Below are 26,939 nucleotides of genomic sequence, written 5' to 3'. Positions count from 1 at the left end.
ATGTAAAACATTTTATGTTATTTTCACTCGAATTTTACAAAAATATGAAGGTATTTAATATGCTCCTTAAGTGTAAAAATCAGACGAGATTAATGTTAAATTCATGTTAGTGAAATTTCTATGTGTAGGACGAAATAAATTATATCAGTAGAATCTCATCACTAGGAAATTTACGGAAACCTGACAGGGGAAACGAAAATAAAATAAACACCCTTCAGATCCCGACACATTTTGTGTTTTCCATTTCTCTGGAGAATAACGTTACATTCTGTATTCAATAACTTCAAACATTTTAGGTCAAATTCTAAGGGTATCAATCAATTTTGAAGCCATTTATTTCAAAAACAAGGATGGTGACATATGATTTTCTATACATGTATGAATTCAGTTTGTAATTTTGAATATTATGTTAGTTTTTTGTTGTTCTCCGTATATAAGAACATAGCCATCCATTGGAAAATCTAAAAAGGTTAGCCGAAAAACAGGCATTTCCCCTATATACCTAAGTAAATTTGTCGCCCAAATCGACGTTTTCCAATGAAAATACCAAGAAAACAAAAATGGTGACCCCCATTTTTTATTACATATTTCGATGTAACTCGGTGCAAAGAACGCGTATGCCAAAAAGTTTGGAAATCGGGAGATATGCCATTCGGTATCGTGTTACCTTAAAAAGGCGTTTAACAAACTCTTTTAAAATTAAAGATAAGGAACATATTTTTCACACTCATTTCTTGAATTGAATTGATTAAATATGCCTGGCGCATAAATATATTTGTTGGTTAACGCAAAAATATGTACAATGAAATTTGCACTTTGAAAATAAACTACAAAACAATCATATTTCCATTCAAACGATTGTTTTTGTGTTTATTATTTAATTAAACGAATAATGTGCATTGAAAATAAGGTTTGTTAAAGCTGGTGTTATCATTGTAACTATCTTGAGGGTTATTCTCTTTTGTTGTGGAGGAATAATAACATCTTGCTAGTTTAGATGCTTTATGATCGTAAGATGAAAGACATACGTAACAATCACGTTACGTTACATTAACAATAGTGTGCGCGAAAGTACGGGAAACAATTACATAGGAAAATGATAAAAAGTCTCTTGGCCTATATTCACGACATTCTGGGGGCCTCAAAATGCATAAGAAATTAAATTATTTGAAATGATAAATAATCAAAACATTAAAGTTCTATAAATGAATCACATTGAAAGTTTTTTGTAACGGTTCACTTTACGTTAACTGTCCTTCACAAAAGTCCTTTAACAGTACTATAGTTCTAATGGATATAACTTCACAATTGGTCGTGTGGTAACTAGTCCTCTAGAAGTCCGTACTTTTGCTGCTCGAATAAGTCCATCTCCTCCTTTAATGACGTCTTCTATTGTTCCTAATCTCCATAAAAGTCGTGGCGATTCACTCCCTAGTTGAACTACATCGCCGATGTTAACTTGTCCAGTATGTTTTCCAGAGACTCGATGATATTCACGTAATCCGGTAAGATATTCATTAGACCATTTCGTTTTGCGAAATGGTCTAATAAGAGTCCTTTTCTCTCAAATAGTTTGTTTGCTGTGATCGTATCAAGTTCTTGAATATTCGCGTTGTGTTTGTCGTTGTGGATCTCTGTGGTCGTAATAATCCTCCCGTGTAAAAGATGAGATGGCGTCAAGGGTTCGGGATCTCTGATATCTGAAGATATATATGTAAGTGGGCGATTGTTTATAATCATTTCAATCTCAGTGAGTATTGTTGTCAAAGATTGTTCGCTGACGAGTGCTTTACCAAATACTTTCTTTAATGTCATTTTCGTTAAGCCAATTAGACGTTCCCACCATCCGCCATACCACGGCGCTCCTTTTGGAATGAATTTCCAGTTGATATGTAAATTCAGCTGACTTTGAAGTGCATTTGATGCGGCTACAAATGTAGGCGCGTTATCAGAATAAATAGTTTGTGGTGTTCCTTTTCAACTGATAAAACGTCTAAATGCTAGGATAAAAGTGTTCAATGACAAATCAGGTACAAGTTCCAAATGTATAGCTCGTATACATGCACATGTGAATAAACATATATATACCTTACGCGGTTGTGTTGATGTATCCTTGATGTGTAGAGGTCCGGCAAAATCAATCCCTGTTGGTGCAAAATGGTATGGTGTCTTTTACTCGATCCTTTGGTAGTGGTGGTGGTTCCGGGCTGTTGTACGGTTTACCAATTATTTTTTGGCATTGTACGCATTTACGTAAGACACTGTTCACACATTGTCTAATTGCTGGTATCCAGTAAGATTGCCTTATATGTGTTATTGTCTGTCCGACTCCTGCATGTAAATTTCCTAGATGTGCGTCCATAATAACAAAATCTGTAACTTTGTGGTTCTTTGGTAGTAAAATAGGAAACTTCGCGTTTTCTTCTATAGATGAATTTTGTATTCTGCCTTTACATCGTATGATTCCATTTTCATCCAAATATAAACGTAACTGTTGTACAAGCGGTAGTGATTTAACTTTCGGATTTAACGAAATGTATTCTAGCTCTTTCACGAACCTGTCTTGCTGTGTATCTTTGATCCATAAATTCATAGCTAATAAAATTTCCTCTTTTGTTAGAATTGTCTTGAGCTTCCTGTCACCTTGTGAACTCCTTAGTCGATATGGACGTTTTTCCTGAGAGTTCTTAACGAATTTTAAGACATATGCAGTTACAGTTAAAAGTTTATGTAAATTAGAATACCTTGACATATCTATGATCTGTGATATTCGCTGCGGATCACTTGGCATTTTATCGTCACTTCTGTGTGTCTTTGGTCCGTTGATATTAGATAGCTGAGTACTTATTTCCACATGTCCTGTCCACGTAGGCCATTTACACTCGTCCGTTAACCACTGGGGTCCATTCATCCATAATGTCGAATCTTCAAATTGCGATGCAGTCAATCCACGTGTTTGTAGGTCAGCTGGGTTCATTTCTGTGGGTACATATTTCCATTCATGAGTTTCAGTTAATTCTTTAATTTCACTAACACGATTTTTTACAAACTTGTTTAACGATTTCAATGAGGTGAGCCAATGAAGAACTATTTGGCTATCGCTCCAAAATACTGCTCTTTTAACTCCTATGTTTTTGATTACATCTTTTGAGAGTCGTGCTCCGATCACTGCAGCCATTAATTCTAATTTTGGTAGAGTAATTAATTTTAACGGTGCAACACGGTTCTTTGCGATAACAAGTGTCGACTCTGTGCCTTTACTCAAGTAAACTGAAGCTCCGTATGCTCTCTGACTTGCATCAACAAAAATCTGTAGAGTAGAGTCGCTGGTTTCCTCGTCATGGTTTGCAAAATAGTATCTCTGTATTTTAAGTTTCGTAGTTAACTGTAAGATGTCATTCTTCACCTCGGTTCAGTCGTTTTCAATGTCTTTCGGTAGTTTCTCGTCCCATGTATATCCTTTTTTCCAAAGTTCTTGAATAAGAGTTTTTGCTCTAATTGTTATCGGTCCGAGTAGTCCTAACGGGTCATATATAGCGGAAGACTGTCTCAAAAGTTCACGTTTTGTCAACTGTGTGTCCATCTTCAATTGTTTTGTTTCGGCAAAGCTGAGTGTATCTGATTCTGCATCCCAGCGCATTCCCAATATTTTTGTCTCCTTGTCTGAATCCAGTACTTTTTCCGATAGGGCCAAATCTCTGAGTTTGTCGCTGTTCGACATCCATGACCGTAAATTGAAGCCTCCCTGTTTTAGCAGTTCTCTGGATTCATTGAAGTATTTAATTGCGGCTTCTTCTGAGTTCATGCTAGATAGTACATTGTCAACATATAGATCTTCTTGTAGAATTGTTGCTACTTTGCTCTGATTCATGGATAAATGTTTCAGTAATGTTGCGTTTAAAATAAACGGCGAACACGTTGCTCCAAAAAGAACAACTTTGAATCTGTACATAATCAACTCACTTGTTGGGTCAGTTGAATCGGACAACCAAAAGAAACGTGTGGCGTCTCGGTCATCATTATCAAGTCTTATTTGTAAAAATGCTTTTTCTATGTCCGTTGTGATGCCATATTTTCCTAATCTAAATCTTGTAAGAATGCTTGTCAATTTATTTAAAATAGGTGGTGCTGAAGATAGGCAGTCATTAAGGCTGGGTAAATCTGGATTTCCATGGCAACTGCAGTCATATACAATTCTAATAGGGGTCGTGTTTGAATCTTTCTTAACGGGATGGTGTGGTATGTAGTGAATTCTTCCATGCTCGCGGTCTATTTCTGTAGTGGGTACCTTTTCTATGAAGTCTTTCAGTTCCTGTTCTTTGATAATCTTGTCGTATAGATTTAACATATCCGGATCTTTAGCCAACCTTTCTATAACATTCTGGGTCCTCCTTCTTGCTATATATTCATTAGTGGGTAATTCGGGATGATCTGGTTTCCATGGCAGTTTTGCGACATATTTATTTTCCTTAAAAGTTATGCTAGAGTTTTGGTACTCAAGCATTAGGTTTTGTACATTTTTTGTGTTTTCATCAGAATCCGCCTCTAATCCACTCGACTCAATTTCCCAAAATTTCTGTAAATCGCACTCCTCGGGTTTGTGCGCCACTAAAACATTCATCATCGTTGAGTTCCATTGTTGAGTATTCATATCTGTGTTCAGTGGTCCTGATAGCAAATAGCCTATTTTGGATTTAACTGCTGTTGGTCCGTCACCTCGAATAACTTCATCTTGTACTAAAGACCAGTAGTAGTCTGCTCCAACGAGAAGTGAAATGGAAAACTTTTCATCCTGCGTGACTGGGTGGGCAAGTTGTTATCCTCGTAAATAGGGCAAGCTGTTAATGTTTACTCGTTTCTTCATATGTATCGGTGCGGCAATTTTTGGAACAATAATTACTTCCATTGAAATTCTTTCTTTTCTTTCGGTCTCAACGGATAATGTTGCTTTCTCCAGGTTGCGTACCTCACCTTCTTTCCCGCCAAATGCAGAAATTTGCATGCTTACTATACCAGTTGGTTTGATATGAAGTTTCTCTACTAGTTCTTGAGAAATAAATGAATTCTGGGCGCCTTCATCGAGTAGAATGTTAGTCATAACACTTTCATCATGGTACCATACGGGCGCTACGGCGGTTTTCAATAAAATTTCGGTATGTGCTGTAACGGCAGAATGCATAGCGGTGCTTTTTGTTTCTGTGGTACTTTGTAACTCTTCGTTGACAGGTTTTGTTACGGCTTTATTTTCATTTGAAGTGAAGTTTTCATTTAGTACATTATTACGGCAGATGCTACTGTGATGTTTTTTACTGCAATTTCGGCAACTGTATTTTGACTTGCATTCCGAAACCTTGTGATTACCGAAACAGTTAAAACAAACTCGTTTTTCCTTTACGATTTGGGTGCGGGCGTTTATATCGGTGATCTTTGTACATTCATTTGGGTGATGCGGATTTTGACAAAACAAACACGGCCTTTTAGTCTTAACGGAACTATTGTTGTTACTATCTTTAGATATATCCTGGTCACGGCACCAATATCTTGAGGGTTATTCTCTTTTGTTGTGGAGGAATAATAACGTCTTGCTAGTTTAGATGCTTTATGATCGTAAGATGAAAGACATACGTAACAATCACGTTACGTTACATTAACAATAGTGTGCGCGAAAGTACGGGAAACAATTACATAGGAAAATGATAAAAAGTCTCTTGGCCTATATTCACGACAGTAACCATCTTGTTTACATTGGTTACAAAAAGAATTTTGGTCAACATCGTCTATCAAAAAGTCCCTTAAGTCCACACAACCAATCATATCAACAGATTCCCTGATATGCAAATCATAAAAGAGTTATTGAGTAATTCTGGTCGAATACAAAATCATTCCTCAATACACTAGCTGTCAGAGAAATATATGCAGACAAAAAAATAATGAATGCACATTGATAATAATACCTTAGTCACAATACCAGGGCTCTCCATGTTCTTGTCAACTTTATTGATCATATCATCTATAACCTTCAATATTGATGGTTTCTCTGAATGTTGGGCCTGTGTAATGGCAGGCCATAATCCACTGATTATCTCCCAGCTTCTCTTTGTGGCCATGTTTCTCTTCCCACTTCCAAGTATCACATAAAGAGCACCCTAAGATAAGAGAGTACTTTATAAAAATATTCTAAGATGCTCTTGAAATTTTTTCAAAATATAGATAGGAAATAGTTTCTTTTTCATAGAAAAATCCTGATCACATAGAACAGTACAGTACAGTTCATCAAATTGATAGAAATAATAGTTAGATAACAACCTTGAAACTATCTGGAAACAGAAGCCCAGAGTTTAAAGAGATTTAAAGAAATAACTAATTTACTGGTTAACTCTTTTATTTTATTATGGAGATTAGCATATATATTGTTTTAACATTTCATTGATCAGTGTAATATAGGTTTTATATGAGACACAGAATAACTCATTTACTTACTTTGAATTGATATTCTGGTGTTTCAGAGTTTTTGATATGGGTAATAACATCTGGAAGAACACATCTATAGGAATATGGTATGTTATTAAAACTACTAAACAATACTGCTTGGGATTTCTTTCTAACCTGAAAAAAAAAGAAATATGTAAGTGTAGGTCTAATAAAACAAATCATGCATAGTCTTATCTATTCACTTCAAAAATTATACATGAATTTATCATTGCAACTTTTTAAACAAATTATGATTTTAATTAGTGCGATTTAAGGAACAGCTCCATATAAATAATGCTATTAAATTTAAAATGGGAGTATTAATTTTTGTGACACCTATAAGAAACTATGGAAAATATGTTTTTAAAGTCCCTAGGTAAATAAATAGAAATGGCCTGGTATATTGGTTTTTTAATGACATAGCAATAACCATGAAATCCCAGAAATATAAAAAGCCTTTGATAGAATGTCATACCTCTCTATATCTACTGACAGACAGGTTATATAGGTCATTCATCATGTCTCTGTGTCTCTCTGTAAATATCCTTTCACAGCTGTACAACAATCTCATCTGTAAATAGTCAATCATAAAATGAATTTACAATGACAGATCTGATCATAACAGGAAATTTAGGTAATGGCCAAAAAAGTGTTTAGAAACTTTTCAGTTTATCTTTCTACTTACCCTAATAGTTATTTAAACATTAGATGTATTCAGTTTGGTCAGTATATTCATACACAATTTGCATGGTAGGAACAACACATGAACTAGCTTTTCTAAAATGCCAAAGTAGCTAATAACGGCTGCCTACAAACTGATATGAACCATATATATACCTCATAATGGTTGACCAACTTTATAATTAAATCAATATGTACCCATTATAACCATAGAAACAGAGGAATACTAACCTCTTGCTGTAATTGTACTCTGTCTACCAGCAGAGCCCTAATATGTCGCTTTCCTTTTCTCAGCTGAAACAAAAATTCAGAAATTTAAGGTCACTTAAGAACATAACATACCATATCCCTCCCCAAACCGATTAATCAATTTATCAAATGAAAGGTATTCTTTCATGACTTTATATAAATGTTTGAAAGGTTTCATATCTCAATATATTTGTTCCTCATTTGTGTGTTGATTATACTGAACACTTACATCATCTTGTAAATAAAATTGAGAAAGGAAATGGTGAATATGTCAAAGCGACAACCACCCGACCATAGAGCAAACAACAGACGAAGGCAACCAATGGGTCTTCAATGTAGCGAGAATTCCCGCACCCGTAGGTGTCCTTCAGCTGGCCCCTAAAATATGCATAATAGTACAGTGATAATGGACGTCATACTAAACTCCGAATTATACACAAGAAACTAAAATTAAAATAATACAAGACTAACAAAGGCCAGACAGAGGCTCCTGACTTGGGACAGGCGCAAAATTGCGGCGGGGTTAAACATGTTTATGAGATGGGACAATACCCCTAATGCGCCTTGAAATGAGGAACACAAAAGTCACGTGTAAACAAAAAATCTCTGTGTAGTGATATTTGACACATTTCTATGATAAGCAAATAACTGAGCTGAACCATTAGTGTTAATTTAGAAAATAAGGGAACACAGAATAAATGTGTAAAAACCATGGAGCTATGAAATGTGTTCAAAGTATTAAAATTTCAAAGAACTTATTGTGTTAAAATTGGGATTTTTTACCATGAGGAGCGACATCGCAAAAGGATACTCGGGGTTTGCTAAATTACGGAAAAATGAATCACACTTCGTACCCCGAAAATTTAACCACATATGTAAAAATGTCTCAGCTTCGAAACAAGCCATCATACATATACAAGTTTACGATATGGGCTGAGCAACAGAAGAAAACGTTACCATTACGGCCTATGGAATAACAATTGCGCATATTGCCCCATCTTGTGAGGAAGGATCCAGAGATGTCTTAAGCTAATTTCACCTTGTACACCACAGAAAATTGTTAAAATGATGGTTAGTAGTTTTTTATTTATACCTAGTTATCATAAATGATTCCAGATAAATATTATTGAAAAAGAACAGCAAAAATTCAATAAAATTTTCACTTTTAAATGCATTACTGGCACGGGGCTGAACACTTTTTTTAGGCACAGTCATAAATTTGTTTACCCCCGAGAGATCCGAAATGAATTGTTTATTCAATTGAAAAAGGCAAGAAAAAACTTACATGTAATATAAATAAATTGTAAGTAAACATGACACAATATAGTCTTTGTTATGCAATTATCACTCTGGTCTACAGGAATAGCTTATAATCAAGGGAGATAACACACTTCACACAAGTAAAGTGAGATACATCATACATGTGCTTTTATCCAATGATTTGACCCTGGTCAGTAGATATCATATGCAAATAAACAGAAAAAAAACATGTACATGTATTAAGAAAATCACGAATTACTATTGTTAATGCACACGAGCAAAACACAAAATATTGTCATTTCTCAGTGAAAAAGGGGGAGGGTCAAACCTTCTTGAACACAATATTGCTATTCAACTACATGTATTAAGCTAGTTAGCTACTACTCATTGCTTCTAATATAAACAGTTTAAATGAAGGTGGCTAAGCCACAAGGGAGAAGCATTTTTCTTTCTTTGTGATAAAATTTTCAAGAATTAGATTTTTCTCTCTCAATAATACTTATGTATTTAAATTAAATGATAACACAGTTTGAGTTAATTTTTTTTGTCTTATTTCAGTTCCAGACATATCATTACTTTTAAATATGAGATGACAAACTAAAGGTTTTAAAAAGTCCTGAATAACTGGTAAGCATTTTGATTTATTAGGTAAGCTCTAAATTATTTATTTATGGTATTTGTGCAAATGAAATTACAGTCGGTATGTTAAAAATATGCTTATATGAAAACTGTTGCTATGGTCTTGCTATTAAATGAAAAGGCTTGGTTACTGGTCTTTTCGACTCAACATTTCGAGTTAAATCTTGCGTCAACTGATTCTCATGTAACACTGCAAACTCTATTTAGCACTATTTTGATCTGTCATTATTTAATGACGCCATAATACGTGTGATGTCACAATGTTTCCTTTAATACCTCATGTGGATTTCTCACTGATAAAGGGTTTTCACTGAAATACATGTAAAAAGCCTTTTTTTCTCAAATAGAATTATGTGAATGGACAAGTTTTGAAAATTTGCACTTCATTGCACTCTAATTACATGATAAGAATGACTTTCCCAGTAGTTTTGAGGGGTTTCCACAGTATTATATACCAGATGTCCACTAGTAAGAATAGTTATTTTGCTGGGTTTTTTTTTATGAAATCTACATTTTTGCATAATTTCTCTGTCAAAATGCACTTTAAACACAAGAAAATGTTATAGAATGCTTTAATAGGGTCTGTGTATTGTTATTTAAGGTTATCATCAGAAGTTTTGTCCTTGTTTTGACTAGTAAAGGTACACTGGAAGAAATTAATTATACATGCACGTTGTATTAAAAATAAATGAATATAGCGATAAAAGTGTCATTGCCATATGATGCTGAAATGACTTTATTTTTTTTCAGAAATGGACAAAAATACACAGATTTATTCAGAATGTCATACCGATGAAGATCACCTAAAAATATTTGGAAAAATCAGAACTATGGATTTCAATATGGGACAATACCCCTAATGCGCCTTGAAATGAGGAACACAAAAGTCATGTGTAAACAAAAAATCTCTGTGTAGTGATATTTGACACATTTCTATGATAAGCAAATAACTGAGCTGAACCATTAGTGTTAATTTAGAAAATAAGGGAACACAGAATAAATGTGTAAAAACCATGGAGCTATGAAATGTGTTCAAAGTATTAAAATTTCAAAGAACTTATTGTGTTAAAATTGGGATTTTTTACCATGAGGAGCGACATCGCAAAAGGATACTCGGGGTTTGCTAAATTACGGAAAAATGAATCACACTTCGTACCCCGAAAATTTAACCACATATGTAAAAATGTCTCAGCTTCGAAACAAGCCATCATACATATACAAGTTTACGATATGGGCTGAGCAACAGAAGAAAACGTTACCATTACGGCCTATGGAATAACAATTGCGCATATTGCCCCAGATCTCAACCCTCCCCCTATACCTCTAGCCAATGTAGAAAAGTAAAAGAATAACAATACGCACATTAAAATTCAGTTCAAGAGAAGTCTGAGTCCAATGTCAAAAGATGTAACAAAAGAAAATAAATAAAATGACAATAATACATAAATAACAACAGACTACTAGCAGTTAACTGACATGCCAGCTCCAGACTGACCTCAATTAAACTGATTGAAAGATTATGTCTTCATCATATGAATATCAGGTACAATCCCTCCCGTTAGGGATTTATTATCATACTATCATAAAATATAAGAGAAGAACATAACCCGTGTCATGCCAACAACTGTTTTTTTAGAAATAAATGTGTTTAGTTCCGATGCAAAGACCCTATCAGTGAATCAATGTTAAAGCCAAAATATGCAATCTTTAATGACCTGACAACAGTATCGTAACTATATCCCCTTTTAATAAGTCTATTTAAAGGTTTTGTTAGTTTCTGAGGAGAATACTGACATTTTTGTGCTTTATAAAGAATATTTCCATAACATTTTGGATGTGAAATACCTGAACGTATAAGATGTCTGCATGTTGAGTTATATTTACGAATTATTTCCTTATACCGGTGATAAAGTTTAGTAAATGTTTTGACCAGTTTGTGATATCGAAAACCCTGGTGTAATTATTTTTCAGTAATACATAAATTTCTCTCGCTAAAATCTAATACGTTGTTACATACACGAGCGAATCGTACAAGTTGAGATATATAAACACCATAAGATGGTGACAAGGGAACGTCACCATCTAAAAATGGATAATTAACAATAGGAAATGAAAAATCATCTCTTTTATCATAAATTTTTGTATTAAGCTTCCCGTTTATGATATAGATATCAAGATCGAGGAAAGGTTAGTGGTCATTGTTATCATTAGCTTTATTTAAAGTAAGTTCTACAGGATAAATTTCTTTAGTATACATACTGAAGTCGTCATTATTGAGAGCCAATATATCATCCAAATATCTGTAAGTATTGTTAAATTTTTGTATCAAATGTTGTTTGGATGGGTCTTTGCTAATTTTAGTGATAAATTGTAACTCATAATAAAAAAAAAGCCATTTACAGACTTTATTTTTTTGTTCTTCATTTGATTGATGTTTTTACTAAACACTTACATCATCTTGTAAAGCCATTTTTACAGCGTGAAAACTTTTCCACCGGGAATCAAAATCATTCTTCTGAGCACCATGAAAGAATAACACAGCTTCATAAATCTGCAAGAGAAATGCAATACAATACTATTTCCAAGTCACTTCTGGTTTGAAGTACTTTCATGCAGCCATTCTTCTTCGCACATATCAACCTTTCATTTGTACAAAAAATTCTTTTGTAGATATTTAGCTTCAATTTAATTTGAGCCAATAGAAATGTCAAGGACTTTGTGTGTAGAATTTTCAGAATGTGTATATAAAAAAATTGACAATACTTAGATATATGAGGCATGAACTATGTGGGAGAAGAAAAAGAAGTTATTTTTCATTAAGTGATTGAATATATTATATAAATAAATTAAAAAAAGTCTTATCAACAGAAAAATTCAAAAGTGATGTTGCACAATGGGCATGCTACAGTTTTAAAAGTTAACTTGGTTTAGTACCCAATTTAAATGGTGTACTACGAAAAATAATTTGAGGTCGAGCAGTAAATTAAATTAAAAGTGTTTTTTTCAGAATACACAGAGATGTAGTTTCTTACCAAAATATTTGAAAACTTTCACTTGTTATATAAACATATATTAACAATAAAACTTACAGATAATATTTTAAGCATTCCTTTTGTATCATCTTCACAAGTTAATGTCATATGAGCTGAAAATATTGAAAAACAAATTTCTGTGAAAAAAACCTACTGATAATAATTAATCTCAACACATTCTCTGTTAAATATATCTTACAGGAGTCAACTGAAACATAACAGCTGTTTCACAAAATGTCTTCACTGATACAAGCTTTAAAATGGGACATTGTTTTAAAATGAATTCTGAACAGATATATCATGTTATGGAGGGGTATTTGTGAAAAATACAAGTTGAGGGACTTAAATTTCCCGAGCCGCTAGGCAAGGGAAATTTTGTCCCAAGACTTGTATTTCTTGCAAATACCCCTCCATAACATGATATATCTGTTTAATTACACCGAATAAATTTTATATTAATTTAAACTCTCTGTACTAGGAAAAGGAAATATTTACTTGAGGACAAGTTCTATCATAAAATATACCGCGGGAACTATACATGTACTTATACTCGTTCGCGCTGTCTTTATGTAACGTCATATCCAAAAAAAATGGCGGGAAGATGCTCGCGAGGGTATATAAGGAATATCCAAAATGGCAAATACCATGGTATTTGAGGCATATTCACCGGCAGTGGTGAAAACAATCAGATTCGTTTGAAATGAGGAAAAAATGTTAGAATATGCGAAAAATACACTGGCTATCAGCCAATCAAAAGCTGGCATTCTTATATAAAGTGTAATTATAGTAATAATTCTAGTAATAAAGAGTACTCTATTGACAGCAAAGGCCATCTTGCTATTGCTGCTAGGTGCCAACAGTTCATTAAGCAACTAAGGAACTCTTATCAACTATCCAATTAGAGAACAGCAACACTGTTCCTATAGCATATTAGCAATGTCTTTTTATTTCATGGCTTTTTGTCGACAATTACAAAGTTTCTTTGTTAGATTCTTGTCTACTTACATATCAAGGTACTCATTGCAGTAACCACAGCTTCTCTTATATTCCTACCATTTAATTTGATCTCTAAAATAGAATACATTTACAAATAAATTTTGGGAAAACAAAAGGATCAGAGAGCTACTAAAATTCTTGTATTAAGCATGCATCTATATCAATCAGTTCGAGTTTGTGTAATTTTTCAGTCCATAACCTCATTGAAAAGTCAAGTAATACTTCATGTCAAGACAGCCAATACCTTTCCACTAAACTGTAGAGTTTTGGCTGATTTCAATCTGAGGAAACTAAAACTTTAATGTGATATCTGTAAGTGGATGTACAATATCTGCCAAGTGATGACAAAGTTCAGAAGAAAACAAGAAAATTTAATGTCACAATCAAATCATTTGCCGAGAACAGATTTTTCAATAGTGAGGAGAAATATTTTTCTCACACCGGTCAGGAAATGTGAAATACCGGTAGCACAAAAATTAGAGAAAAACAAATGAATTGAGTGTTTTCAAAGATATCATAGGGAGACAGATTTATATATGTTCTTGTTTCCGAATCCCTATTTTTTTCCTATTGCATAATTGTATTTTGTGACCCTCTGAATTAAAATATTGTTTAAACTAAAGATGCAATACACAAAATGTACTAAATTATTCCATAAGTAACTTCATTACGAAAGTATAAAAGCACTTGTTACTAAAGAAGTATGCAAAAAAATTAAAAGATTACTAAATCTTACCAAGATCTCCTAATGAACAGGAACATGTAAATCTAAGCAGAGGTACTTGGCTTTCAATTCTAAAAAATATATAAATCTCTGCTATCATAAATGCATTAGATCTGATTATTTCAATTTAAATGCAGACATGTCATTTCTTATGTCACTATGCTGTCATAAACATGTTTCACATTAACATATATGATAGAAAAAAATGTAAAATAATTACTAACTGAAATGCCAGTCTGTTCAAGCTTTTTACAACTTATTTTGTCATTATTTCAATAATTTAGTGTATCTATTTGTGGTGTTACTTATAACTTTTGCTGTCTTTACTTATAACTATTGGTGATGTTACTTATAACTATTTGTGGTGTTACTTATAACTATTTGTGGTGTTACTTATAACTATTTGTGGTGTTACTTATAACTATTGGTGGTGTTACTTATAACTATTGGTGGTGTTACTTATAACTATTTGTGGTGTTACTTAAAACTATTTGTGGTGTTACTTTTAACTAGTTGTGGTGTTACTTATAACTAGTTGTGGTGTTACTTATAACTATTTGTGGTGTTACTTATAACTATTGGTGGTGTTACTTATAACTATTGGTGGTGTTACTTATAACTATTGGTGGTGTTACTTATAACTATTGGTGGTGTTACTTATAACTATTGGTGGTGTTACTTATAACTATTGGTGGTGTTACTTATAACTATTGGTGGTGTTACTTATAACTATTGGTGGTGTTACTTATAACTATTGGTGGTGTTACTTATAACTATTGGTGGTGTTACTTATAACTATTGGTGGTGTTACTTATAACTAGTTGTGGTGTTACTTATAACTATTGGTGGTGTTACTTATAACTATTTGTGGTGTTACTAATAACTATTGGTGGTGTTACTTATAACTATTTGTGGTGTTACTTATAACTATTTGTGGTGTTACTTATAACTATTTGTGGTGTTACTTATAACTATTTGTGGTGTTACTAATAACTATTGGTGGTGTTACTTATAACTATTTGTGGTGTTACTTATAACTATTGGTGGTGTTACTAATAACTATTTGTGGTGTTACTTATAACTAGTTGTGGTGTTACTTATAACTATTGGTGGTGTTACTTATAACTATTTGTGGTGTTACTTATAACTAGTTGTGGTGTTACTTATAACTATTGGTGGTGTTACTTATAACTATTGGTGGTGTTACTTATAACTATTGGTGGTGTTACTAATAACTATTTGTGGTGTTACTTATAACTAGTTGTGGTGTTACTTATAACTATTGGTGGTGTTACTTATAACTATTTGTGGTGTTACTTATAACTAGTTGTGGTGTTACTTATAACTATTGGTGGTGTTACTTATAACTATTTGTGGTGTTACTAATAACTATTGGTGGTGTTACTTATAACTATTTGTGGTGTTACTTATAACTAGTTGTGGTGTTACTAATAACTATTGGTGGTGTTACTTATAACTATTTGTGGTGTTACTTATAACTATTTGTGGTGTTACTTATAACTATTTGTGGTGTTACTTATAACTATTTGTGGTGTTACTAATAACTATTGGTGGTGTTACTTATAACTATTTGTGGTGTTACTTATAACTAGTTGTGGTGTTACTTATAACTATTTGTGGTGTTACTTATAACTAGTTGTGGTGTTACTAATAACTATTGGTGGTGTTACTTATAACTATTGGTGGTGTTACTTATAACTATTGGTGGTGTTACTTATAACTATTTGTGGTGTTACTTATAACTATTGGTGGTGTTACTTATAACTATTGGTGGTGTTACTTATAACTATTGGTGGTGTTACTTATAACTATTTGTGGTGTTACTAATAACTATTTGTGGTGCTACTTATAACAATTTGTGGTGTTACTTATAACTATTTGTGGTGCTACTTATAACAATTTGTGGTGTTACTTATAACTATTGCTAGCGTTACTTACAGATCAACCTTTTTATCCTCCCACATACTTATAACAGCACCAGCACCTTGTAAGCACTCTAATACAACATTCAGTCGACATAAAAGTTCCTCTCTAAAATTATAAAACTATACAAAATAATGTGAACTTATGCCTTAAGGAATTTTAGAGTCCCTATATCATAATAAACTACTAGCTTGCTAAAGGACTAATTTGTAGTATTAAATTCATATCATGGCTTCTGTGACTTTTCAACAATCTTGGGTAACAGCATATTAATTGAATGGTTTGGTTGTTGTGTTACTATAAATAAGTTATATTATGTTTTCACCAAGATCTCTAAGACTTGGAATGATTAGAGCTTGACATCAATATCTGACACTTTGGATAGAATCAAAGAGCTGAATAGCTCTGAGGGGAAAGACGGCCCTTGTTTCTATTTTTTTTAGGGGGGGGGGGTTGTATCTTTTGATAGTCTTCATATAAGGAATGAAAAAAATAACAGCTAGAACATGTAGAAAGGTTGACAATATTAAAATCAATTGTTTTTTACTGTAATTTCGTTTTTTTAATTTAGGATTCAATTTAGACCAATGGAAGAGATCAGCATCTTCTAAATCTAAACATTCAATTAAAGTTGATTATCTAAAATTCAACTAGTTGAATTCTTTCATTTAACAACAACAACAATATTTTTTGAAATCTTAATAGTGTACGACTGAACTGCAGGTTAGGGCCATTTTCCATTTTTTGTGACAGTACACTAAAGACTTTAATTTTTTTTCTTAAGAAAGTTAGGACTGAACAAGAATGTGTCGCCAGTACACGAATGCCCCACTCGCACTATCATTTTCTATGTTCATTGGACCGTGAAATTGGAGTAAAATCTCTAATTTGGCATTAAAATTAGAAAGATCATAGCATAGGGAACATGTGTACCAAGTTTGAAGTCGATTGGACCTCAACTTCATCAAAAACTACCTTGACCAAAAACTTTAACCTGAAGCGGGACAGACGGACGAATGGACGGACGGACGCACAGACCAGAAAACATAATGCCCCTCTACTATCGTAGGTGGGGCATAAAAATCTATTCAGGTTTAAATTTCCATTGATAAAGTTCCCAGCTACAACTCTCATCACAGGGATACAGGCATTTATAAAAAAAACCAATATGATTGATGTAAACTGTGTGAAGCTTGTTTCCAAATCCTACACCAGTTTTGAAATATTTGTAAAATTTCGTGAATAAATAGGTTTAAACTACAAAATGCAACATTTGTATTTTTTTTTGTTTTGTTACCATTACAATGATTATGTTGGTACAGAAAATTTTATTTAATGGAAGACTACTTATCATATACTAAATTTTTATTTTATGCCCTTTATGGGCCCTGTAATTTAGGAATTAAAAATATTCTATTCTATTCTATTCTATTCTATTATACACGCTGTGGCAACATGATATAAATAAATATACAAAAATGTATACTAAATGTCACATTTTAAGTGTTTATTTTAGTGGATAATTACTCATTAATTGAGGTGCTCCTGAATTGGAGGAAGATTCTCAAAACAGAGTTTTACAGAAAAAAATGAAAAAAATCGTTTCTTTCCCCAATCTCATGTAGCCCTCGGACTTTGTTTACTTTGAACAGTTGAAAGTTGTTGACCTACAAATAAAGTATTACATGCCATGTTGATGTTTGAATCATCTACAGCAAACATAATTGTGTTTAAATTTAACAAATACCAGTTTTTAATTAGTGCACAATCTATAAGAATGATTTAAATAACCAGTGAAGGATATCCCTGCTTCTGCGTAGTGTGGCATTCCAACAATGACGTCACTTTAAAATATAATGTAGGTTGGATATTTTTAGAATATCTCGTCATACTGATTTTTCCAGATTGTAAAAGAAACTTGAATAGTGTAAAGGAGAGCTCAATATACGATAATTTCGAGAGAAACAGAAGGGAAATGTGTAAAAAAGTGTTAAAAGTCATTCTATTCATTTGTGTCTCCCCATCTCATCAATCTCAGTAAGATTTGCTGGGGGGTTTTCCACACTATAAAAACAAAATGAATGATGTGAGGGAATGTCACTCTGGTCAACCCCATAGGGGATTGACGGCTTAAAGCCGTCTTTCCCCCAAAATAAGATGTGGTATGGGTGCTAATGACACAACTCTCCATTCAAGTCACAATGTATAATAATTTAACAATTATAGGTAAAAGTACCACCTTCAACATTGAGCCTTGGCTCACATAGAATCAGCAAGCTATAGACTGTTTGTTGTTGAAAACCTTGTTCCCGATCAATAGACGTCTTACTGGGTATTTTTGTCATTAATTTGCTATCTTATATCCAACATCTACTTTTTTACGAATTTATATTAACATTAGTTTTACAATTAAGAAAAAGAATGATAGAGTAAGCACTATTTTCATACCTTTTCATTGGTTTATCAGCAGATATTGACTGTACAGCCTCTAACTCTTTTCCTAATATTCTATGTAATATTTGTGAGGCAAAATTTACTTCTTCTGTGGAAGGTATATGCCAAACCATTCCTATTTTACTTGAATCACCAGGAACTGCCCAATCCTAAAATGAGATGATAAGTTAAGTGCTGTTCTCTGAATCTTTTTGTAATTCTTAAACATATATCATGGATTTATAGCTTTAATATTATATATCTTAAATGGTAACTATTAAAAATATCCGAATTGTACAATTTGCTTACAAGATTTGGTGTTGTTTGCATTTTCTTTATTCAATTAGAATTACCTTAAAAGTAATTAGAGAGTTTGAAGGATGAGTACTGGTACTTTTGGAATCTAAAATAAGTAATAGTTTGTACTAATTGCTGTTATGAATATCTTAGCACTTTCAAAGTTTGTGCTTATAATTAAAATCTTTTATCAATGGATCCCAGATTCCCCTGCAACATATATTTTCTTTAATTATCAAACTTAACAAGCTAACAACTAATCTGTTCTAGGATGCTACAGCCAAACAATAAACATACATATAAGGTCACATTGTTATCAAAATAAAATATTCTATTGTGAATAATAAAAAAATAAAGTTCAGGAAGCCAAAACAAAAGAAAAAGAAAGATATATATTGCATAAAACAATTATTTATTTGTTTACTTACATTAATAGGAAGATATTCAGTAACAGGTCTATCAAAAGATTCCGCTATACTTTTATAATCCAATGGATAATGTAACGTGAGAGCACGTAAAGTATATCTTATTAACTGTCCTGTCAGTTCATAGCCTTCTACACATTTTAAATGTATTGTTAATTCAATTATTTCCAATAAGTTGTCTTTGTATTTTACCAACTCTGCACCATTGCATCTTACAAGCTGAAAAAAATAACATAAATAATTGATTAAAAACTCTAAAACTTCAAATCAAGATTTGATTTTTGATTTTTTTGTGTTTTAACACAACTTTTAAGCGCTCCATTTAGGCTATTTCGTGGCGGCTAGTTTTTATTAGTGGAGGAAGTCGTAGTGCATGGAGAAAACCACTGACCTTGGGTAGGAAAACTGAAAGTCCCAGAAATTTAAGATTGGAGTTGAGTGCAACCCCACAAGCGGGGTTCAAACTCACAACCTCAGTGTTGACTGGCTAGTGATTACATTAGTAACTAACTGCTTAGATCACTCAGCCACTGAGGCCACTCAATAAAGAAGTAACATAATGTTTAAGTTGATACTGTCCATTGTGAATTTGACAATAATAAATGTAGTTTGAATGGGTACACAAAATTAAAATTTCTTCTATGAACCATGTAGACATGTTAACATACTAAAGGTTACATTAGAATAATTGATTGCTAAGGATTAATTCCATGTTTACTTTTTTTTACATCTTGATCTATTCACCAATTGTTACTGTGAACTTATTTGTACAAATTGTTCTGGTGAACATATTTGTACAAATTGTTCTGGTGAACATTTTTGTCATTAACTGTTTCATTACATCTTTTGTATTCTCTAAAGATAATAGCCAAAATTGTAAAAAATGGTAACAATATTCATTTAAATGTTAAAATTTTTGAAGTTGTTGTCCTGCAGTTTCTGTTAAAATAGTCATAGATATATCTTGCCACAGTTAACATTTTGTATCCTGTCAGATCTATAAAGGTTTGAAAGATAAAAGGAGAGTTAATAGGTTTAGCCCCATGTTTTACTTATAGCCCTGGCCATCATGTTGGTTTTGCAGATGGAACTATTAATGTAAAGCATTATAAAACTAAATACCTCAAGGATGTTTAGAAGTTTAGTTCAAATTTGCCAACTAATTTCAGAGAAGATTTTTGTAAAAGTTAACAGACAGGCAACAGATGTCAAGTGATGAGAAAACACTTGGGACTTAGTGAGTATAAAACATCACTCAATTTTTTTTTATCAGTACCTGGGAGAGCATCAGTAGATTCCAGAGAAAGCTGTTGTCTAATCTTTCTTCTTCAGCAAAATCTTCATCTAAAATAAGGAAACAAATGATATATACATGAACATCAAACTTTGTTGGGTTTAATTTCTCTAATGTTTGTGCTATTTTCACATTTCCTGATCGGTATGAGAAAAATATTTCTCCTCACTAGTGAGAAATCGATTCTCTGAAAATGATTGGTTGAAATTTAATTGTGACGTTAAATTTTCTTGTTTTCTTCTGAGTTTTCTTATTGTGACATCATGAAAAAAGGCGACCATGCCTGATGACGTCACATCGAAAGTACACAACTTTCCTCAAATCTTTTGAAAAGGATGGATAAAAATTATAAGAGAAACAGATTCCACCACTGTTACTGGTGTATTACGATATTTCTCCACTCTCAACAGTTAAATTCTAATTATTGAAAAAAAGCTTGGCAAGCCTCTCACTTTGAATATTAAAATTTAACTGTCTCCAGTGAAAAAAAATCCTAATACACTTGTTGCAGTTGTTGAATCTGTATTTCTATCATTGTTAAATTCAACTTTAATCAATTTGTTTTCAAAAGGGCCAACTAAATATAAGAAGTATTAGCTTTTTTTTCTCTATAGAACTAGACCTCATTTCATCAGTAACACTACACTATTTGTAAAATTATATGTGACCACAAAAACAAATTAATATTTTTTTAAATTAGCACCAACATATAATTTTGAACACAAAAAAATATTCATATTCTACCAAGATACCAAACTTGTTATCAATGTCATCAAACATCAATTTATACAATTGTCCAAAATTCTCAAAATTTGTTTTTTACGAACAAAATTTTTATTTTACTTTCACTATAAAATAATACGCACATTTACATATTGCGCACAAAAACCGTAATTTTTCTTTTATCTGCACCCTATCATGGCCATCCCTATCAAAAACAAAACCACCACTTGAGGCAAAGACACCTCAAAATTTTTTTTTATTGATTTTAACTACACTGCTTAACATAACAAAATAAAATAGACAATCATTGATAATTGTTTTATAACTGTTTTATAGCACTACCATGGAAGTATGAATTATGCATTTTATTTAAGGTCAGGTGTCTTTTATTGTACTTACGTGATGCAATATGTTCCTTTATATTTCTGAATAGATGAGGTAAAAATAATTTCAAAGTTGCTTCTGGATTTACCTGAAAGAAAGAAAATGCCCATTTAAATTGACTGATGTTATTTTTTTTAATATTTGTATAGAACATTCTGATTATGAAAATCAACCTCTTTTTATTCACAGACTTTATATATTCCATACTTTACGCTTACAATTAATTAAGATATAATCAAGATTAGCAAAACAAATAATGTAACATTAAGTGTTTTTCCAGATACATGTACTTCATATGTCTTCAAGATGTCTAATTTTCATCAAGTTGTGCTGCTTGGTAATATGTATATACACAAATCCATACAAATAACAATCTTCTACAAAAGCTAAGTTTCACTGGATTTATTCAAGGAAACTGACTTCTTAATGTTCATTTTAAAAGCACTGCAGAACTCAATTCTTTACTTAAAGTCATACAAACATTATAAATAGATTAGAATTAATTGCCAAGACAATTGAATTTGTTGTTTTTGATTGCAGCAATTCTTACTTTGGCAGCAGCTCTGCACAGATTGGCAGCAAATCTTCCTCCAACCTTGGTTTCATAAATGCTGTTGGCAACAAAGTGATGAAGATGTCTCAGGGCACTCTGAAATATATATATATATCTTTAACATGAAGCCCTTTAAAAACCAATTTAATAAACTACATTTCATGAAAAGTAAATCATTGTCCAAATTGCTGTATAATTCACTTTTATTCCACTGCCAGCTATATTCATTACAAGATGTTGCAGCCATAAAGTCATATCATATGTACATTTCATTACCTTTATGTATATAAATTACAATCACCTTAACTAATTTTACTTTCTCTATGTCCACTTTTTCTGATTCCTACTTTGTCACACTTACACTACATAAATATCATAAAAGGATAGATAACAACTTGCATAACTCTAAATTAAGTAGCATGAGCCATTAATACCTTAAATATGGCTGATGAACACTGTTGTAGAACTGAGGTAAATGTAGAGGACAATCCTACTTCTAACATCCTTTGTTCAGGGTTCAGTTTACTGATATCGCCATGGATATGCTCTTGAGCACTATTTTCTATCAAACCAAGCACCCTGCAATGTTCAAATCAACAAAAATATGTACAAAGACTAAATACCAAACATACATTTGAAAAGTAGCTAGATTATATGCTGTCTTCAAAATAACATGTTTGGTAGTCTCTGCATAATTTATTTAAAGTTCCAGTGATTTTCCCATTTTTGGAGTTCGTTATAAACATGTATATGTGCAATTGTCTCTTTCTGACAATTTAACCTGCAGGTTTTTATATTCTTGTTCCTATTACCTTTTTGCCTTAATTTGGTTGCTGTCATTTAATGCTTTATATTGTTCAATTTATCCTGTTCTTTAAACAAAAGTTTTTGATACAACACAGTGTAATAGAATTAGACTTTATAGTATATTACACATTAGAAAAAGGATCTGCTTACCCTTCAGAGCACCTTATATCACATTAGATTTTGGTGGGTTTCATGCTGTTAATAATTTAGTTTGTATGTAGACTTATGTAGTTTATATGTAGACTTATGTAGTTTGTAGACAGGGGTCGAAATTAGCGCTAGTCTGGTGGTCCAGGACTAGTAAAATTTGCGTCGGACCAGTAGATTTTGACAGCTGGTGATCCGGCGGACCAGTAGAAATTTGTCGATAAAAATCACTGATTGCATCGCAATCTCCATTTGTTTACAAAACAATTTACCTGTGAAATCAATTACATGGTACTGGGGGGTATTACAATTGATCAAGTCAATTAATATCTCGGGTGAGCGTCCTTCACAATAATATAAAATGTGGAAATTTATGGAAGGAGTTAAGGTTTATGTACCCTTTCTGTAGCCATTTTTGTACGAATTTTTCAAAACTCAATTGCATCAAAAAACTACAAAAAGTTCTAAGCTACCTGTAAATTCCAAAACACCTCGTGCTGAGTCACTAAAGTCGAGCGCACCCTAAAAGGTGTACTTGATTTTGGCCATATTTATATTTGTTTTAACCAATAACTACATTTACAATGTTGTTTTGAGGAAATCAATGCTAGCACTGCATGCAATAGTCCATTCTTCTAGTCATTAAATTGCCAAATATGAGAGTACAAGGATAAAGGCTGTGGATTTTCTATAAAAATCTTGATTTATTTGCCACAAAGTCCTCTTTTTCTATTAAATGCAATGAAACAGTAAAAGATAATGCATTGCATCAAGTTTCCCCTTTGAATATGTAAAAAATGGCCAATCTCTATTATTCATTATATCTGTAGTTTTGATACAATTGAGGTTTGAAAAATTCGTACAAAAATGGCTACAGAAGCGTACATAAGCCTTAAGGTTCATCATAAGGAATTGAAAAATATGGCCGTGTTTACACCTCATAACTTATTATGAGTACAGACAAACTGGTACATCTAGGAAAAGTTTTAAGGCATGGCAGGAACTAGTTATATGAACATAACATAACATAAAATGCATTTAAGATTTATATATCTAGTTCCTGCCATCCCTTAAAATTTTTGCAGGTGCATAGGTTTGTCTGTTCTCAGAGTAAAATGTGTGGTATAAATACGGACATAGTTTGTATGTATATGTATGTAGTTTGTATGTAGACTTATGTAGTTTGTATGTAGACTTATGTAGTTTGTATGTAGACTTATGTAGCTTGTATGTAGACGTATGTAATTTGAATGTAGACGTATGTAATTTGTATGAGACTTATGTAGTTTGTATGAGACTTATGTAGTTTGTATGTAGATGTTTGTAGTTTGTATGTAGATTTTTGTAGTATGTAGACTTATGTAGTTTGTATGTAGATTTGTATAGTTTGTATGAGACTTATGTAGTTTGTATGTAGACTTATGTAGTTTGTAGACTTATGTAGTTTGTATGTAGACTTATGTAGTTTGTATGTAGACTTATGTAGTTTGTAGACTTATGCAGTTTGTATGTAGACTTTTGTTTGTATGTAGATTTTTGTAGTTTGTATGTAGACTTACGTAGTTTGTATGTATGTTTATATAGTTTGTATGAGACTAATGTAGTTTGTATGTAGACTAATGTAATTTGTATGTAGACTTATGTTGTTTGTATGTAGACTTATGTTGTTTGTATGTAGACTTATGTTGTTTGTATGTAGACTTATGTTGTTTGTATGTAGACTTATGTTGTTTGTATGTAGACTTATGAAATTTGTATGTAGACTTATGTTGTTTGTATGTAGACTTATGAAATTTGTATGTAGACTTATGTTGTTTGTATGTAGACTTATGTTGTTTGTATGTAGACTTATGTAGTTTGTATGTAGACTTATGTAGTTTGTATGTAGACTTATGTTGTTTGTATGTAGACTTATGTTGTTTGTATGTAGACTTATGTTGTTTGTATGTAGACTTATGTAGTTTGTATGTAGACTAATGTAATTTGTATGTAGACTTATGTTGTTTGTATGTAGACTTATGTTGTTTGTATGTAGACTTATGTAGTTTGTATGTAGACTTATGTTGTTTGTATGTAGACTTATGTAGTTTGTATGTAGACTAATGTAATTTGTATGTAGACTTATGAAATTTGTATGTAGAATGTAGACTTATGTTGTTTGTATGTAGACTTATGTAGTTTGTATGTAGACTAATGTAATTTGTATGTAGACTTATGTTGTTTGTATGTAGACTTATGTTGTTTGTATGTAGACTTATGTAGTTTGTATGTAGACTTATGTTGTTTGTATGTAGACTTATGTTGTTTGTATGTAGACTTATGTAGTTTGTATGTAGATTTTTGTAGTATGTTGTTTGTCTTTCTGTCATTTTTTGTTTGTTTCTCACCTCAACTCTTAATTCTCACTTTGGTATCTTCTGAGGCAGAAAGATAAATTTTGTAACCCTTCATTCAAATACCATTTCTATGAATCTTATGTCTAAATGCACTCTATGTAACATTTTTCAGAAAATTTAATCAACTCTGTAAATATTTGGACAAAACAACTTTACCTATCCATGAACTGAAGAACAAAGTCTTCAAATTGAGCAGTAGCTGAACACAATTCTCTCTCATTCTGAAAGAGAACAAAATTGATACTGTTAATACATTTTTACACTTGAAACATCAATAAAAACAAAATAATAGTCTGAATAACATAATAATAATTTGCAATCATGGAAATCAATTCATACTTATATTTGTTAAATGATTTAAATGATTTCAATTGGTAAATTTCATTTTTATGAATAGTAACCAAGCTATCTTAAATTTGACTTTGTCAGAGTAAAAACCAAGTAATAGAAAATATTATCAAACAAATTTATGTAATTTACATCTTATACTTCTAATTTAACACAATTTTGGCACATTGAAAACTTTATTTACCAGATATTCATATGTTATATTCTTCATGATAATGCATGTAGTCGTGCCAATCATACCTCTTATGTAAAAGTATAAAAAAGCAGGTATCTCACAGATGCATCAAGTGCTCTCACTTTATGATTTGTTACTTTCAAGCTACTGACAGAAAGAATACTCCCACTCAGACACAATTAAAATACAGATCATGACACAATGTAACTTGACTGAGCTGGTGTAAATATGTTTACCATCATGTTTGTGTTTTGTATAAAATATAGGAAGATGTGGTATGAAACAACTCTTCATCCAAATAACAATTTATAAAAGTAAACCATTATAGGTCAAGGTACACTTTCAAGTATGTTTACCTCAGTGAGATCATTCCTCAAATGTAAAGCTTCAGAACAGTCTACAATGGGTACTAATGTTACAAATGTGGATATCATCTGGAATGTTACCTGTCAAATAGAAAAGTTATAATCAAAAAGAGAATTATCATTTGTGCTGTTGAAAGTAATCAGCATATATGAATAAAAAAAAAGATGTAGAGAATACATCAATGAGACAGACAAACAAGAGGATGTCACAACGACAGCAAACCGGATTTATTAACATTTATCTGGCAACATCAGTAACAACATATAAAAATTTCAAAAGCTTTGGTTGAACGGTTCATGAGAAAATGCACGGACATGACTGGAAACACCATTTTTCAATCTTTCAAGAACCATAACTCCTGAACGGTAAAAGTCAAAATTGTCATTATTGAACTTGACCTCTATTTTGTCATCAGTAACAACATATAAAAATTTCAAAAGCTTTGGTAGAACAGTTCATGCGTAAATGCACCGAAACGACTAGAAACTCCATTTTTCAATCTTTCAAGAACCATAACTCCTGAACGGTAAAAGTCAAAATCCTCATTATAGAACTTGACCTCCATTTTGTCATCGGTAACAACATATTAAAATTT

General features: G+C 32.1%; 1 protein-coding gene and 1 long non-coding RNA gene across 3 annotated transcripts in view; one reads left to right on the top strand and one right to left on the bottom strand.

Annotated features, from left to right (window-relative positions):
• The window catches only part of LOC134710358 (proteasome activator complex subunit 4-like), a 70,257-nt gene that overhangs the window by 27,865 nt on the left and 15,453 nt on the right, over positions 1–26,939 (bottom strand). For both annotated transcript variants that reach the window (XM_063570705.1, XM_063570706.1), the window contains exons 13-29: positions 26,335–26,424; positions 25,612–25,676; positions 22,540–22,684; positions 22,103–22,201; positions 21,568–21,640; positions 20,428–20,495; positions 19,155–19,370; positions 18,445–18,599; positions 16,012–16,104; positions 14,065–14,123; positions 13,338–13,400; positions 12,390–12,445; positions 11,753–11,851; positions 7,384–7,446; positions 6,947–7,042; positions 6,481–6,606; positions 5,955–6,146 (exon numbers count right to left, since the gene is read on the bottom strand). In XM_063570705.1, coding sequence (XP_063426775.1) covers positions 5,955–6,146; positions 6,481–6,606; positions 6,947–7,042; positions 7,384–7,446; positions 11,753–11,851; positions 12,390–12,445; positions 13,338–13,400; positions 14,065–14,123; positions 16,012–16,104; positions 18,445–18,599; positions 19,155–19,370; positions 20,428–20,495; positions 21,568–21,640; positions 22,103–22,201; positions 22,540–22,684; positions 25,612–25,676; positions 26,335–26,424 — 1,758 coding nt within the window. The remainder of the gene's footprint in view (positions 1–5,954; positions 6,147–6,480; positions 6,607–6,946; positions 7,043–7,383; positions 7,447–11,752; positions 11,852–12,389; positions 12,446–13,337; positions 13,401–14,064; positions 14,124–16,011; positions 16,105–18,444; positions 18,600–19,154; positions 19,371–20,427; positions 20,496–21,567; positions 21,641–22,102; positions 22,202–22,539; positions 22,685–25,611; positions 25,677–26,334; positions 26,425–26,939) is intronic.
• Positions 8,486–10,594, top strand: LOC134710361 (uncharacterized). Its single transcript, XR_010106120.1, has 3 exons — positions 8,486–8,704; positions 9,220–9,288; positions 10,051–10,594. It is a non-coding gene; the product is annotated as an uncharacterized LOC134710361 (long non-coding RNA).

Source organism: Mytilus trossulus, chromosome 3 (genome assembly GCF_036588685.1).
Source record: "Mytilus trossulus isolate FHL-02 chromosome 3, PNRI_Mtr1.1.1.hap1, whole genome shotgun sequence".
Classification (NCBI taxonomy): domain Eukaryota; kingdom Metazoa; phylum Mollusca; class Bivalvia; order Mytilida; family Mytilidae; genus Mytilus; species Mytilus trossulus.
The sequence above is the reverse complement of the archived record's forward strand: the minus strand, read 5'-3'. Positions and strand labels throughout refer to the sequence as shown.